This window comes from Aquarana catesbeiana, linkage group LG03 (genome assembly GCF_042186555.1).
Source record: "Aquarana catesbeiana isolate 2022-GZ linkage group LG03, ASM4218655v1, whole genome shotgun sequence".
Taxonomy (NCBI): Eukaryota; Metazoa; Chordata; class Amphibia; order Anura; family Ranidae; genus Aquarana; species Aquarana catesbeiana.
The window spans coordinates 608,914,120-608,929,959 of record NC_133326.1 but is presented as its reverse complement, the minus strand read 5'-3'; the positions used below and the strand labels follow the sequence as shown (position 1 = coordinate 608,929,959).

The 15,840-nt window shown below is 38.3% G+C and overlaps 1 protein-coding gene across 1 annotated transcript in view; it reads left to right on the top strand.

Annotated features, from left to right (window-relative positions):
• LOC141133091 (zinc metalloproteinase-disintegrin-like VAP1) overlaps positions 1 to 15,840 on the top strand; it is a 131,510-nt gene that overhangs the window by 48,804 nt on the left and 66,866 nt on the right. Inside the window, exons 3-8 of the mRNA XM_073622221.1 lie at positions 460 to 536; positions 2,985 to 3,063; positions 4,505 to 4,581; positions 5,730 to 5,907; positions 11,782 to 11,844; positions 15,480 to 15,551. Coding sequence (XP_073478322.1) covers positions 460 to 536; positions 2,985 to 3,063; positions 4,505 to 4,581; positions 5,730 to 5,907; positions 11,782 to 11,844; positions 15,480 to 15,551 — 546 coding nt within the window. The remainder of the gene's footprint in view (positions 1 to 459; positions 537 to 2,984; positions 3,064 to 4,504; positions 4,582 to 5,729; positions 5,908 to 11,781; positions 11,845 to 15,479; positions 15,552 to 15,840) is intronic.

Below are 15,840 nucleotides of genomic sequence, written 5' to 3'. Positions count from 1 at the left end.
CGCAACATGACAGGCCGATACATGCTAAACAAGATTACATGTCTCCACTAATATCATAGGCTCTGCTACTTTTTAAACTCTCGAATGTTCCCCCATCCGGTATAGTCCATTGAGGTACTTTACATGAGGTCAGATGCATCTGATTTTAAGATCATATCTGTGTTCAACTAGTCTAATCAAACGAGTGAGACCCTGCAAGGTCGATGTTATTATTTTCTTTACTTTTTATGGACTGGACATGTCTTGTTATTTGTTTTCTTTTGATATAAAATAAAATATTGATTACAAAAAAAAAAAAATACAGAACATGACTTGAGTGCTATCCTTAAAAAAACATGTGGTGCTAAAACAGTTACCATTAGATTAATGGGAACAATCCTCATTTTATTTTTGCCAAATTACTGTTAATGTGGTTCTTAGTAGACGTCATATGTGTTCATACTACTCCTATCTTCACAGAGCAAATATCCAGACCTGGTGCATTATGGGATAGAATTAAATGGACAGCCACTAGAACTTCATCTGGAAAAGACTGAGTAAGTATCTCCTACACATTGCACACTTATTTTTCGAAGATAGTGAAAATGTGCAAAATGCAGCCACATGTAAAGTACCTCCTTTTGTAGGAGTGAACCTTGCCGTCCGCCTAATTGTAAATTTACATCATTATTTTGACGTTAAATATCGGAGTTATGGCAGCAGCTAGCTGCCATAACCTTGGTATCTTTATTTACAGTAGGGGCCGGCTTTCCATATAAAAGTGGACCCGGCAGCGAATTCACCGAAGGATCACTTTTATAGACAGCGGGAGAGGTGCCCCATTCCCCCCCTCCCACCGCTTTCAAGTGTCTTACGGGTTTACCAGAGCCGTCGGTAAACCCGTAAGCGTTCCGGCCCGATTGGTGGCTGGGCAGGAAGTCAAGTGAGGGCAAAATGTCCCTCACTTGTCTCTATGCCCTTGGAGGATTTGAGCGACGCCTGATGTCACTTCCGCATCTCGAAGCATAAAGGGCTGATTTATTTTTTGTTAAAGGCAAAATTACATTTTTTTAAAAATTTTTTTTGCTTTTAAAGGTAAATGAGAGATTAAAAAAAAGAAATATTAAAGGGACAGTGTAAAAATAAAACATAAAATAAATATTAAAAAAAAAATGCGCCCCATCCCTGCAAGCTCACGTGCAGAAGCGATCGCATACGTAAGTCGCACCCGCATATCTAAATGGTATTCAAACCCCACATGTGAGGTATCGCCGTGACCATTAGAGCGAGAGCAATAATTCTCTGTAACAGGTAACATGTAAAAATGTTTACAGCATTGCCTATGGAGATTTTTAAGTCCTGTAGTTTGTTTCCATTCCACGAGCGTGCGCAATTTTAAAGCATAAAATGTTAGGTATCTATTTACTCAGCTTAACATCATCATTCACATTATAAAAAAAAAATGGGCTTACTATTTTTTTTTTTTTAATCATTTAAATTTATTCTTTCCCCAAAAATTGTGGACCGCTGCTCAAATACAGTGTGACATAAAATATTTCAACAACCGCCATTTTATTCTCTAGGGTCTCTGCTAAAAAATATATATAAATAATGTTTGGGGGTTCCAAGTAATTTTCTAGCAAAAAAATACAGATTTTTACTTGTAAACAACAAATGTCAGAAAAAGGCCTGGTCTTAAAGCAGTTATTCAAAAATAAAGCTGCACTGTGAAAACCTTAAAAAATATATTACATATAAAATGTGACACACATGTGATAGTGAAGCCTATATGTGTGATAGGTATGGGTAAATAATTCAATAATTGTCGCTCCACAACTGGGTAGCTGAGTAAAATATAGATGTGGATAAAAAGTACATAGAGGAAAAGACGGGTTTGAAAGATGTCAATCCACAAATCACCAAGGAATTTTCAAAGTGATCCAATGACACACCAAGTTGAATAGTGCACCTCCACCATATGAATTAAAGGCTTACCAGAGGCAAGCTATAGCAGGCCTGCGGCTATAACTCAGCCAGGGTCCTTGGTCCAAGGAAGTAACAGCTACACATGAAATGGTCCAGGAGGGTAAGCCACAACAAACCAACAGGTAGATGCTCACAGATGCTCAAAGTCCGGATTGGTCAGTGAGTTACCCCACCATATACAGTACACGGCTCACGTGGTTAAGTTATAGAAAATATAAATATACAGCGCTGTGTAATATAATAAAAGCAGCCAGCACAGCCAAAGACAACCAGCACAAGTATCAAAAAATAGAAAAAAGTGCAGCGCTTAAATATATTGTGTGGAAAATTATGATATTGTATATCACTAATATTACAAAGTGAAAAAAAATGAAATAACCCTGTGGATAAATGAAACGACAAATGTCTATAAAATGACAAAAATAAAGTCCACCACGTGATAGCATCAATTAACAATGAAGCAATATATCTGGAAAGTCTTCAAAAGAAAAGTTGTTGGAGAGAACAAATAAATGGAGGAAAATCTTGTGAAGACACCGCTACCAGTTGTAAGAAGGCTTACCAGAGCCGATGGACTTAAAGAGGTATATACCACTTAAGTCAGCCGATGGACTTAAAGAGGTATATACCACTTAAGTCAGATAAACACTATATAAGGTGTGAAGCCATCAATGATCCTGATATTACGACCACAATGGAGATTTCAGCAGTTTGTGTTCAACAAGTAGGTTCGGATGGAGAGGGGAACAACCAGAGGAATGTCCATACGTTGGAACCCAGAAATAAAACAAAGTTCCACATAGTGTGATTCCGTATAGGAAATATTTATTAAAAGAAAAAGTAAAATTGAACACACACATTTTCTAAAGTAGTCAAAGGCATTCAACAAGCAAAGAAAGGCGCAGTAGTGATGGCAGCGTTTTTAAAGTGGTTAAGTGACCATTCTTATTACTGAACTGTAGGAAAATATTTTTGCTTTGCACTGATTTTTATAAAGCATATTTTCTATTTTTATACAGAGACCTGCTAACTACCAACTATACAGAGACTCATTATCTGGATGATGGTACTCCAGTCACTACAAGTCCAGCATGGCGGGTATGTGGAATGATAATGATAGTTTCGCAGTTTCATTTAATGTTTTACCTTGAAAAGGGTTTATCTACCTTCAACTAAGCTTTAGGTTACTTTGGACATTGTAAAACACTTGAAACCTCATCACCTACTTGACTTCCCTTAAAATCCCTCACTCATACTTAGATCAAGATCTTTTGTCTACCATGCAACATGCCCTCTCCTGAATTATCTAAATTATACATGTAAAATACAGCCCAGACAGGGTGACATTTCTGCTCTGCAGGACACAAGCCATTGAGGCATGGAGGTGCTCCCCTTTGCAGTTCTAGTGGATTAGCAAGCTGGAAGATGGCCAAACCCTTTTTAACAGCTTTGGGTGGCCTTGACCCTTTAACCAACAAACCTAAAGTGCATGTTAGCCTATGTAGAGCTATATACAGGACTGAAGCTGTATATGATATTGTAAACTCCCATCTATTAATGTCATAAGGAACCCTTCAGTTCAACACAACCATTTCATGATCTCTCCCCAGACAAAATGGTATAGCGATTGGAAAAAGAACCAGTATTTTAGCAGCAGGAGTAGAAGAAGCAATTGCCTTTGGGACCATGGCCCTGGAATGTCCAAATCAAATTGCATTTTTTAAAAAACCTTGAATTAGGAATTGAACAGAGCACTCTTCAGGTGTTGAACATTAATCACTTGTTTTTTTTTTAAGTGGTATAACCCAAATGCAAGCATTTATTTTATTGCAGCTTACAAGCTCAAAGATGCAATGGCTGTATTAGTTTCCTTTTTTAGGCTTTCTTTCTTTTATTTTCACCCAGTGGTAAATCTGATGTTTTTCAAACCAACAAGCTCTCTTGCAAACTTATCAGTTACATGGATGAGAAAAACCATTTAACTTTGTCAAGGGTGCTTGCAATGGTCAGTTTTATTTATTTATGTAAAATCTTTATCCCAAAAAGGAAAGAAAAACAGTTTGCTGTAACTTCTTATAAAGTATCAGTTGGAGTCTGGCTTCAATGTGTTAGTATATCCAAATCTGCTAGTACATCTAACACTCCCCTCCCCCCAGACTGACAATGCTGCTGTCCAAAGGTGCACCTGTGCTCTGTCATCCAGAGTGGAGACACTCTAATACAGGAGGTGAGTTGCTGGTTAAATCACCAGGTGAAAACAGAGGGGAAAATGTCTAAAAAAGAAAACGAATGCAGCTACTACATCTAATGATTGGTAAGCTGCAATATATTACATTTTTGGTTTTGGGTTTGGGTTTAATACCGCTTTAATATGGTAGTTCAAACTGATGAGGTATCATTGTGCCCTGGTCACAGTTTGCCAGAGGTATTTACCCACATCTCTGTAGAGAACACATGCTTTTAACTCTAATAACCTGCTAAGAAAATAGTTTGGCTCTATGCTTCTGGCTTTAAGACAATAAACACATTTCTTTTGCAGGATAACTGCTATTATCAGGGTCGTGTAAAGAATGATAACAACTCCCAAGTTAGCCTCAGCGTGTGCCATGGGTTAAGGTAAGATGAAGGAGAAAACAATAAGGGAAGCTATGCTAAAAGTATTGTACTTAGAATACTTTATCTCCTTACAACACTGGAGAATAAGGAACTAGCATACAGTAAGGTCTTACACAGATTTCAATCTGCCCACATTCTATTTTATCTCGACATTATTCTTCTGCATTCCTCAAGCCCCTTTGAAGTTGGGACAAAACCGCTCAAATGTAGACCATTGAAATGTATAGTTATCAACTTTGTAGGTAATATCAAAAAAGGTAGAGTCAATCAGCGCAAACAAATAACCTAAACTGTAAAGCAGCTATAGCACTCAAGGTCAAAATACAAATCCTGAATGTAAACTTTCAAATAATAAATAGTGCAGTACTATTAAAAATACTAAATTCATACAGTTTCAAAATATAAAAGACAATAATAAAATCTTAAGAGAAAAGTCCATGTCTGTAAGCAGAAAATAGATAACAGGGAACAGGGAGTAAAAGAAGGAGTCCTCAGCTGTGATCACTGTGCTTGTAAAGTGCTTCTCAATCTTGTGCAGATTTGTGAAAATACCTCCACCGACAGCAATACAAACCACTCACATTACACAGTGGACCTACTGAGCCAACAGATAGGTCAAATAAAGCCTTCCCCCAACAACGGGTAAATAGAAATGATAGGTACCTCTCCAGAGATCCAGCTAATAACAAACTCCACTGCTCCAGATCACTCATCAGGTCTCCATGTCAGTGGTGCTTAGATAGACTTGTTGTACCATGAAAGATCAAGATAAAACATGCATAGTGCTCTCTGTGTATACCCATAAGATTTATTAAGTCCAAAAAGAGTTTACACACGAAGCACTATTTTCTCAGTGCTAGGAATACAATCGTTCACTGCGTGCATGTCTCGCAGAGACGATGAGTGGAAGGTGGCTGCAGCTGACGTGAACGGGTCCTCCCGTAGGGAGGCACAGTGATCACAGCTGAGGACTCCTTCTTTTACTCCTTGTTCCCTGTTATCCATTTTCTGCTTATATACTGTACATGGACTTTTCTCTTTAGATTTTATTATTGTCTTTATATTTTAAAACTGTATGAATTTAGTATTTTTAATAGTGCTGCACTATTTATTATTTGTAGGTAATATAATTTTGTTTTTTACTTTAGTGGTTTTATCATGACACAAGAACAGCAGCTGTTGATTGAACCTTTGAAGACTGAGAATGGTGCACATGCTGTGTATTCTTATCAAGCCCTGGAGGCCCCCAAAACCTGTGGTGTGGACCATACCATGTACAATGATTCCATAAAAACCAAGATATCTTTTTCCACAAGCAACAATGAGGTAGGAAACATATGCTCAGCTTTCAGTCACTAGATTGGAAATACTGAACTTTATTTGGTGGCTGTAGAGTATCTTGTTCTGTCTGCTGTTGGTCCTACTGGCCACAGTAAATTTGGGTTTAATTGCTGTTTGCATTGCTATGTCTGCATATTACATATACATACATATACATATTTATCAAATTAATTAGTTTATTAAAAAAATGTTATTGCGTTTTACAAGTACTAACAGTACAACATACAGACAAAACAACAGTAAAACATTGCTGTGTTACCCACACAGGGTTTATAATAAATGGCATAACTGAATCATTCAAATGAGCATGAGTAACATCAAGATAAAGGTAAGATAAAGGAGAAAACAATAAGGGAAGCTATGCTACAAGTATTGTACTTAGAATACTTTATCTCCTTACAACACTGGGAAATAAGGAACTAGCATACAGTAAGGTCTTACACAGATTTTAATCTGCCCACATTCTATTTTATCTCAACATTATTCTTCTGCATTCCCCAAGCCCCTTTGAAGTTGGGACAAAATACATATTTATCAAATTAATTTGTTTATTAAAAAAATGTTATTGCGTTTTACAAGTACTAACAGTACAACATACAGACAAAACAACAGTAAAACATTGCTGTGTTACCCACACAGGGTTTATAATAAATGGCATAACTGAATCATTCAAATGAGCATGAGTAACATCAAGATAAAGGTAAGATAAAGGAGAAAACAATAAGGGAAGCTATGCTACAAGTATTGTACTTAGAATACTTTATCTCCTTATCTCTCCTTTAGTGGTTTTATCATGACACAAGAACAGCAGCTGTTGATTGAACCTTTGAAGACTGAGAATGGTGCACATGCTGTGTATTCTTATCAAGCCCTGGAGGCCCCCAAAACCTGTGGTGTGGACCATACCATGTACAATGATTCCATAAAAACCAAGATATCTAAGACTTCTAAGTGGAAATTATACAACAAAAAACATGACATTAGGAGGATGAGAATAAAAACGTATAAGGTGTCATCAACCAAGGAAGAAAGCAAAAAGTAAAAAACAAACGAGGCTCTGTTAATGATGAAGGTCATGTGGGTATAAAAACCACAGCCATATTATGAGGAAGCAGTGGAAGGATCTGCCAACCACTTGGACCATATTTTATCATATTTGGTTCGGGTGCCACCATTGGTATAAGTGTCTTTGTAAAGTGGAAGATTATAGTTTTTAAGTGGTTTCCAAAAAGAAGTAGAAGGAGGGAGCCTCTTTTTCCAATGAAAAGCAATAGCCTTCCTGGCATAGAAAAGAAGTAGGCTGACCAAAGTCTTTCCCGCCCTGGTAGGGATGGGATTATCCACCAGGCCCAATAGGCAGACTTCCATAGCCATTAGGACCAGTGTCAGAACAAAAGGAATAATGATGGATAATACAGAGTTCCAGAACTCAATAATAGGGGGGGCAGGTCCAAAACAAACTACATAATTATCTTGCCTTTAACTTATGTGTTTCCAAAACAGGTTCAAGCTACTCTGTATAAATATCACGTCCCCTCTTCACTGTTTTCTGATCATTCATTTTTTAATTTTTTTGGTCTTTGTGTCTGTCAGTATAGAAATAAAGTGTAAAAAAAATCTAAAATAGAGCATTGTAAAGTGCAGTATCTTTTAAGGGATGTCTAGCACCAATTTCGAGGGAAAGCTTAAGAGCAAGCCAAAAAAATGGCTGTCTAGAGAAATACTTTGTTAATCAAACTGGTTAGATGAGATCTGGTGAAGTGCTTTTATCCTTCTGCAAAGGTAATGATGGCTCTGTTAATGCATGGAAGACCATACAAATACAATTTAAAAAAACACAAAAAACCAAAATGTAAATATATCACAGGTTACTAGAATCAGATTAGGGGTTGCATTATTTTCATCCTTTATTTAGCTAGTTGAGCCTGCTAGAATACATTGTTATATTGTTTTCCAATTGAAATGTTAGAATGCTCAACCCCATGAATCTCTTGAGCACGTTGCGGTGACTGTATACTATGTAATTGGATTGTTGTATATATGCAACATGAGTAGGCTGGTAAATACATCAGGAGCATTGCCAAGACAAATTAAATAATATCAAATGTGTGCCTTTGGATACGAAGCAAAGAGAGAATAGAAGTGGAGGTTGCAGAAGTGAGTAGTTGATGGTATTAGTCTTAGATATAAGTTGGAAAGAGATGGGGAAAGCCAGACAAGAGGCTGGTAATCCAGGGTAAGGGTAGGGAATTCAACTGGGAGATGTGCTCCTAGATGACCCAGGCACCTAGCATTTATGTTGATAGTGGGATGACATCAAAAACCAATGATGGATTGATGTACTCAATCCCAGGGGACCATATTGTGAAAAAAAATTTTGATTGCTGTTTAGGATGGCTGCCAATTTTCCATTGGCCATTGTGCCAATGACTCTTTATTTGACTTTGCTGGAATTTTTTATTGCGTATATTTCACAATGATAATTTTCTCCCTCCCTAGCGCATTTATCACCACACAGTCAAGTTCCAGAGTCCTGTGATTTAGTGAAAATAAAGGATTTATTATAATATCTGCATAGACTCATAAGTTGGCCCTCATGGCATGGCCAAAAATGGGCTCCATACCCCCTCCAAGCCATAATCTATGTGACATTGGAGCAAGGATTCAGGAACAATATGACTTCCTTGGGGAACAATAACATTATCTGGATCTGATGTCACCGCCATTCATTACAACTCACAGACATTTTCCAGCTGGATGGAAGCAGGCTGAACTGCCTCAGTTCTGAATAAGAATAAGGAAGGAAGTTATCCCAGTGCCAGTCCCATTTATTTTGGACAGGCTGCATGGTATAAAAATGGCAGCATGTCCCAGTGCTACACATGATGGGCAGATATATCTTGACTAGTATTTATAGGGAAATATACAGTATCTCACATAAGTGAGTACACCCTTCACATGTTTGTAAATATTTTATTATATCTTTTCATGTGACAACACTGAAGAAATTACACTTTGCTACAGTAAAGTAATGAGTGTACAACTTGTATAACAGTGTAAATTTGCTGTCCTCTCAAAATAACTCAAAACACACAGCCATTAACCTCCCTGGCGGTATGATTTGTCAGATTTTTGAATCTCAAAGCAGTACATTGTTTTGCATAGAAATTTGGCATTTTGTAGGCCTGTAATTCCTAGGAATAACTCACCTAAATCTGTGCAAACAAGAGTCTAGTAGACATCCAGGGTATGATAAAGTTTGAAACACGAAATCATAAATTATAATATAATAAATTACTATAAATAATTATCAAAAATAATAATATAATAATAATAAAATGTATTCAATAATGTAATTAGAGCTGCACAATTGATCGTTAAAAAATTGTGATCTCGATTCAACCCCCCTGATGATCCAAATTACTTGGAACCCCCAAACATTATATATATTTTAGCAGAGACCCTAGGGAATAAAATGTCAATTGCTGCAATATTTTATGTCACACTGTATTTGCCCAGCGGACTTTCAAACGCAATTTTTTTTGAGAAAATACACTTCAATGAATAAAAAAAAAAAAACGAAACAGTAAAGTTAGCCCAATTTTTATTTTTTTAATGTGAAAGATGATGTTATGCCACGATAATCGTGAGAGAATCGTGATCTATCTTCTAAGCAAAAAAATTGTGATTCTCATTTTAGCCAAAACCGTGCAGCTCTAAATATAATCAAATAAAAAACACTGAAATTTGCTCAGTCGCAGAATTGTCGCTGTCGTCACTTTTAGTATCTGATGATGAATTTCCCCACGAATCACTATCGCTCAATTCTGCAAGTGATTCTAATTTACTATCACTGTTTTCTAGTTGGTCTAAAACCGCTTTTGGCGTAAAGGGACACATTTTAGATGCCATGGACATTCTGAAGTTTCCAGGCAGAAGGAACAGTATATATAATATAAAACTGCATGCAGGGCATTGGACAAAGCATTAGGGACAAAAGGGATGTGAAATGATTTGATACAGTAATGTAATCTTACAGATTACATGTGTGTTATGTGTTTTGTACTTTTTGAATTTACCGCCGGGCTCCTTCTCAATGCTTCACGACACTTGCAGGGAACGGAGCCCGGAACAGTAATACAATGGGCAGAGGATCCGGCGGAGGACAAAGCAGTAGGACAAGGTAAGTTCCTGTACCAGGATACTGCGATACAATCCCGAGTGTGGCTCGGGGTTGCCGCTTTTGGTAATGAAAATTCAGCCCGAGCCACACTTGAGCATACCGTTAGGGAGGTTAATGTCTAAACCACTGGCAAAAAAAGTGAGTACATCCCTAAGTGAAAATGTCCAAATTGGGCCCAATTAGCTATTTTCCCTCCCCGATGTTATGTGACTCATTAGAGTTACAAGGTCTCAGGTGTGAATGTGGAGCAGGTGTGTCAAATTTGGTGTTATCACTCTCACTCTCTCCTACTGGTCACTGGAAGTTCAACATGGCACCTCATGGCAAATAACTCTCTGAAGATCTGAAAAAAAGAATTGTTGCTCTGCATAAGAATGGCTTAGGGTATAAGAAGATTACCAAGACCCTGAAACTGAGCTGCAGCATGGTGGCCAAGACCATACAGCAGTTTAACAGGACAGGTACCACTCAGAACAGTCCTCGATCAAAGAAGTTGAGTGCACTTGCTCAGTGTCATATCCAGCGGTTGTCTTTGGGAAATAAACGTAGGAGTGCTGCCAGCATTGCTGCAGAGGTTAAAGGGGTGGGGGGGTCAGCCTGTCAGTGCTCAGGCCATATGCTGCTCACTGCATCAAATTATTTTACATGGCTGTCGTCCCAGAAGATGATGCACAAGAAAGCCTGCAAACAGTTTGCTAAAGACAAGCAGACTAAGGACATGGATTACTGGAACCATGTCCCATGGTCTGATGATACCAAGATAAACTTATTTGGTTCAGATGATGTCAAGCGTCTGTGGCAGCAACCAGATGAGGAGTACAAAGACAAGTGTGTCTTGCCTACAGTCATGCATGGTGGTGGGAGTGTCATGGTCTGGAGCTGCATGAGTGCTGCCGTCACTGAGGAGCTACAGTTCATTGAGGGAACCATGAATGCCAACACGTACTGTGACATATTGAAGCAGAGCATGTTGCCCTCCCTTCGGTGACTGGGCCGCAGGGCAGTATTTCAACATAATAACAACCCCAAACACACCTCCAAGATGACCACTGCTTTGCTAAAGAAGTTGAGCGTAAAGATGATGGACTGGCCAAGCATGTCTCCGGATCTAAACCCTATTGAGCATCTGTGGGGCATCCTCAAACATAAGGTGGAGGAGTGCAAGGTCTCTAACATCCACCAGCTCCGTGATGTTGTCATGGAGGCGTGGAAGAGGACTCCAGTGGCAACCTGTGAAGCTCTGGTGAACTCTATGCCTAAGAGGTTTAAGGCAGTGCTGGAAAATATTGGTGGCCACGCAAAATATTGACACTTTTGTGCCCAATTTGGACATTTTCACTTAGGGGTGTGCTCACTTTTGTTGCCAGTGTTTTAGACATTAATGGCTGTGTGTTGAGTTATTTTGATGGGACAGCAAATTTACACTGTTATACAAGCTGTACACTCACTACTTTACATTGTAGCAAAGTGTCATTTCTTCCGTGTTGTCACATGAAAAGATATAATAAAATATTTACAAAAATGTGAGGGGTGTAGCCACTTTTGTGAGATACTGTACATCCTGTCTATGGCCAGCATTGAGTTTGTACTTATTCCAGTAAAATGACTTATTAGACTTGTTTTACACTTCCGAAATTATTGTTTACACTTTAATGAGCTTTCTTTCACTTTTACAGAAAAGGGCATTCCTCAAGGCAAGAAAATACATCGAGCTGTACATGGTTGCTGATAATTCCATGGTAAGATGACATTATACAGTAAATTGCACTTGCACAGGGGATGCACTATGCAAATACTGCATAGGCAGCATATAAAATACACTAGTGTAAAAACCCCAGAAAAATATTTGAAAAATGACTATTAAAGATAAAATGAGAACCTATAGTAAGCTGGTTAAGTTTAATGCCACAATTCCACCATTTTGTGCCAACCCATATGCACAAAAAAAGGAGAAATATACGGTAATTCATTTTCACCAACACCAAACAGAAAAGCTCCAAATGGTACTGTTTTTGGATGGACTTTACCTCTTTTTGGACCAATCCATCTGTCCCTTAAGAGAAGAGAGGAAGGTACACCCAAAATAAAAGCTGTTGTTATTAGTTTAATAATGCAACCATTGCACAGGCCAAACACCTAAACCCCTTCCTTACCATCTGTCCCTCACTTCGTCTCAGTTGTCCTTTTTTGGGTCTGATGAATAGCCTTGTTTACATTTAACTCATCAAGTAAATGTACTGTTTAATATCAAACATGTTATATTACATTAAACATTTCATCCAACCTATAAATTATTGAATCTGTTATTTCTTAAAAGCAAGCATAAAAAAAAGGTAGAGACTGAAAATAAAATAAATATTTTTAATCATTTTTCTTCAAAGCCCAAGTAACTGGATGTATAGTAGACGTGTGCCCCTTGACCCCATACTTTTCTATGAACAGCGACCCGATTTCTCATCTAGGAATATTTTAATGGCATGAAACAGATTCAGATACAAATTGAGAGGCATAGTAAAAAATGAAAAAGCACTTGAATAGCAGAGCACTTGAAAGAGTAACTCAATTTTTGTTGAGAAAAAAAACTTTTCTCTATGGGTGATCTATGTGCATTGCATGGATTTAGTTGCAGAGTCCTACCTTTTGTTATTCCGTAGAAGTAACTTTTTGTTTGTGTCCATGTGCCAAGTGAATCTATATGGTAGTGGTTTTATAATTATCAGTCATCTGCTGCACCTGCAGGGCTCTAATGAGGAAAGATGCAGGGTCTGCATTCCTTTAGATGTGATTTCCCTTTGAGAGTATCTCACCAAAAATGACATTTTTGTTGCAGGGGATGCTCAAAATCTGATATGTATCTTAGTGCAGACTTCTGGGAAAATCAGTAAGCCAATCAAACAAGAAGGAAATGACATTTCTGGGGGGCGTTCTGTACAGAACACCTCCGGGGAGCTATATTGCATTGCATTTTACAGAAAATTACAGAGCTGCAGATTCAAACTGAAAGGTCATTTTTAACAACATTTAATGTACAATGTATATGCTATATTATTATTTTTTTTTTTTGATAATTTTTGCTAATTTTTTCTCCCACGAAAGTAGAGTTACCCTTTAAAATTTATCACAGTGTTTTCCTGCAAGTTTTGCAAATATTAGGTGTCTACCATTTAGATTTAATTCTTCTCAGAGGTGACTAAGATAGGATTCTTAAAGTGGTTGTTAACCCACCAATGCATGTTTCAATAATCTGCTCTGTTTTTTTTTTTTTACTGTAATGGCCCCCTGTGACTGTGCTTTATAAAAATGATGCTGTATATACCTTGTTTACAGAGCGCTGATCAACTCTGATTGACCCGTCACTTCTCTCCTCTCTCGGCCTGACAGATGCAGTGGGCGGGGCCAGGGATCCCCCGCTGACATCAGTCAGGAGGGGAGGAGAAAAAGAGGAGAGAAGCGGACCCGCCCACTGCATCTGTCTGCGCTCTGTAAACAAGGTATATACAGCATTATTTTTTATAAAGCACAGTCACAGGGGGCCATTACAGTAAAAAAATGAGGATTATATGAAGAATAAACCAAAATTTGAGCAGCAGGACTGGAGGGGGTGGCGCGGATACAGAGAGCTGACATTCAGAGAGGGGAGGGGAGAGGGGAGGGGGAAGAAGACACAGGAGACACAGAGGAGAGCTGCATACGACGGAGACATGTACGCTGACCCTGGTGTCAGGGCTCTATAGCCCTGATATATGGGAGTCAGCGTACAGAGAGGAAGGTAGAAACTGTCAGGATCAGCCAGTTATTTCATGTGATACATGGGGCCAAATGACACAGCACAAGCACTGTGCTGTATAACATGCTTTAAAGGATCAGGATCTTTATTTTATTTTTTTGGGTTAACAAACGCTTTAAGAGGAGACCATGAGGGTTCATGTATTAAATGTGTGTCCAGCACGGTTAGTGATGACATTTTTTCTAGTATCCTAAAATGTTTGTCCAGGCTTTACCCAAATTTCCCCCAAACTTCCTTCTCTCATTATAGGACATTTTTTTCTGTACTTAGAACATTATTAATGGAAAAACATGGGAGAATTTGCATGCATTGGAGATATGTACTATTTTTTGATGTCCTTACATACACTTTAAGTTCTCTTTAATGTGGTTCTTCTAAAGGATGTGTCCCATAAGTGGTTGTGAATGAGATATGTGACACATTTCCTTGTAATTACATACGTGATAGCATGGTGTTTAAAAAGCAGTTAATTTAACATTCAACAAGTTTTCGCTGGTGGTGAATAATTTGATGTATATTAAAACACATTTACTGGAAAGTTACACCTGTAGTGAATGTTAGGTGAATGTAAAATTCACTGCTTTATAAATATATCCCTTAAAGAGGAGGTCCGCCCACCCCTGCAAAAATTAAAAGCCATCAACTACACATACTGCAGCTGCTGAGTTTGAATGATAGGACACTTACCTGTCCTGGAGTCCAGCGATGTTGGCACCACAGCTGATGTTTACATCAGCTGTCGGGTGCTGCCGCCGCCATTGCTGGTAAGGGAAACGATAGTGAAGCATTACGGCTTCACGCAGGGTCCCTACTGCGCAGGCACTGCTGCACTCTCCTACTGGCCCGGTGATGGGGGAAGGAGGAGGGAGGAGGAGGGAGCCAAGCCGTGACTTAATGTGCCGTAGCCCGGACTCACGGAAGTGGGGATAGGATACCTGTCAAAGACCCACTTATAAGTATAAACTGTTAGTTTTCAGATTCAAGCAATGAGTGGGCCACATAGTAGCTTGGGGTGGGCCAAATATGCCGGAGTCATGGGAAAAAGCCATCATGGTACTTGTTTGAAAGGGTTTCCTCCAACATTCAAATTGCATATTGGTAATTTATTTGGTTCTGCCTAAATTGATCCAAAATAAATATTGTATGACTGTGTAAAGCACTTTTGTGTTACTTTAAGTAAGTTTTACTGTGATAGGGACTATCTTAACAAACAGCAAACAGCAGTCTTACTAAGCCAAATTCCCTTGCTAACCTAGCACTGTGATGACTTCTTGGTATCCAGAAGGGCAAATGGTTTAATCATCAGACAAGGTAACAAACCTCATCTCCTGCCAATTATACTTATAGCCATTTGAGACAAGATTCCTAAATTTGATGGTGATGTTTTAGTATTTATATGTTCTGGGCCAATTGACCACATAACATATTTCTGGCAACTGATAATGAGAGCTGCATAGGCCATGGGTGAAAAAAGGGAAAGAATTGCCAATAGCAATAAATCTGGTTTCAACTATCATTTCGATCCAGTTTTTAAAGTTTGACCTGAGAAATGTTAGCATCACTAATGTATAACATTGTTTCTTCTAGTACTTAAAATACAATCGTAACAAAAAAGAGCTACGGGAAAGAATATTTGGAATTGTTAATTTCGTGAACTCGGTGAGGTTTTTTTAATTCTTTTTATTTGTCTTATGAATAGATGTTCCCTTACTTCCTGTTCATGTAACACCTATACAAGAAATGGAGGGTATCATTGTCAAAGAGTCCATTGTACCATTGTCAAAGAGTCTCAAAAGAGACAGAATGCCAAAAACTGCTAGTAAAGCATTATCAGAGATTTTAACTCTTCTTCCCTTCACTAAAGCCTCTGCTCCAGGCATCCACACTGGTATGGGTACCGGTGTCTCTAATATCATAATTTGCATATGTAAACAATGTAAAAGCACCA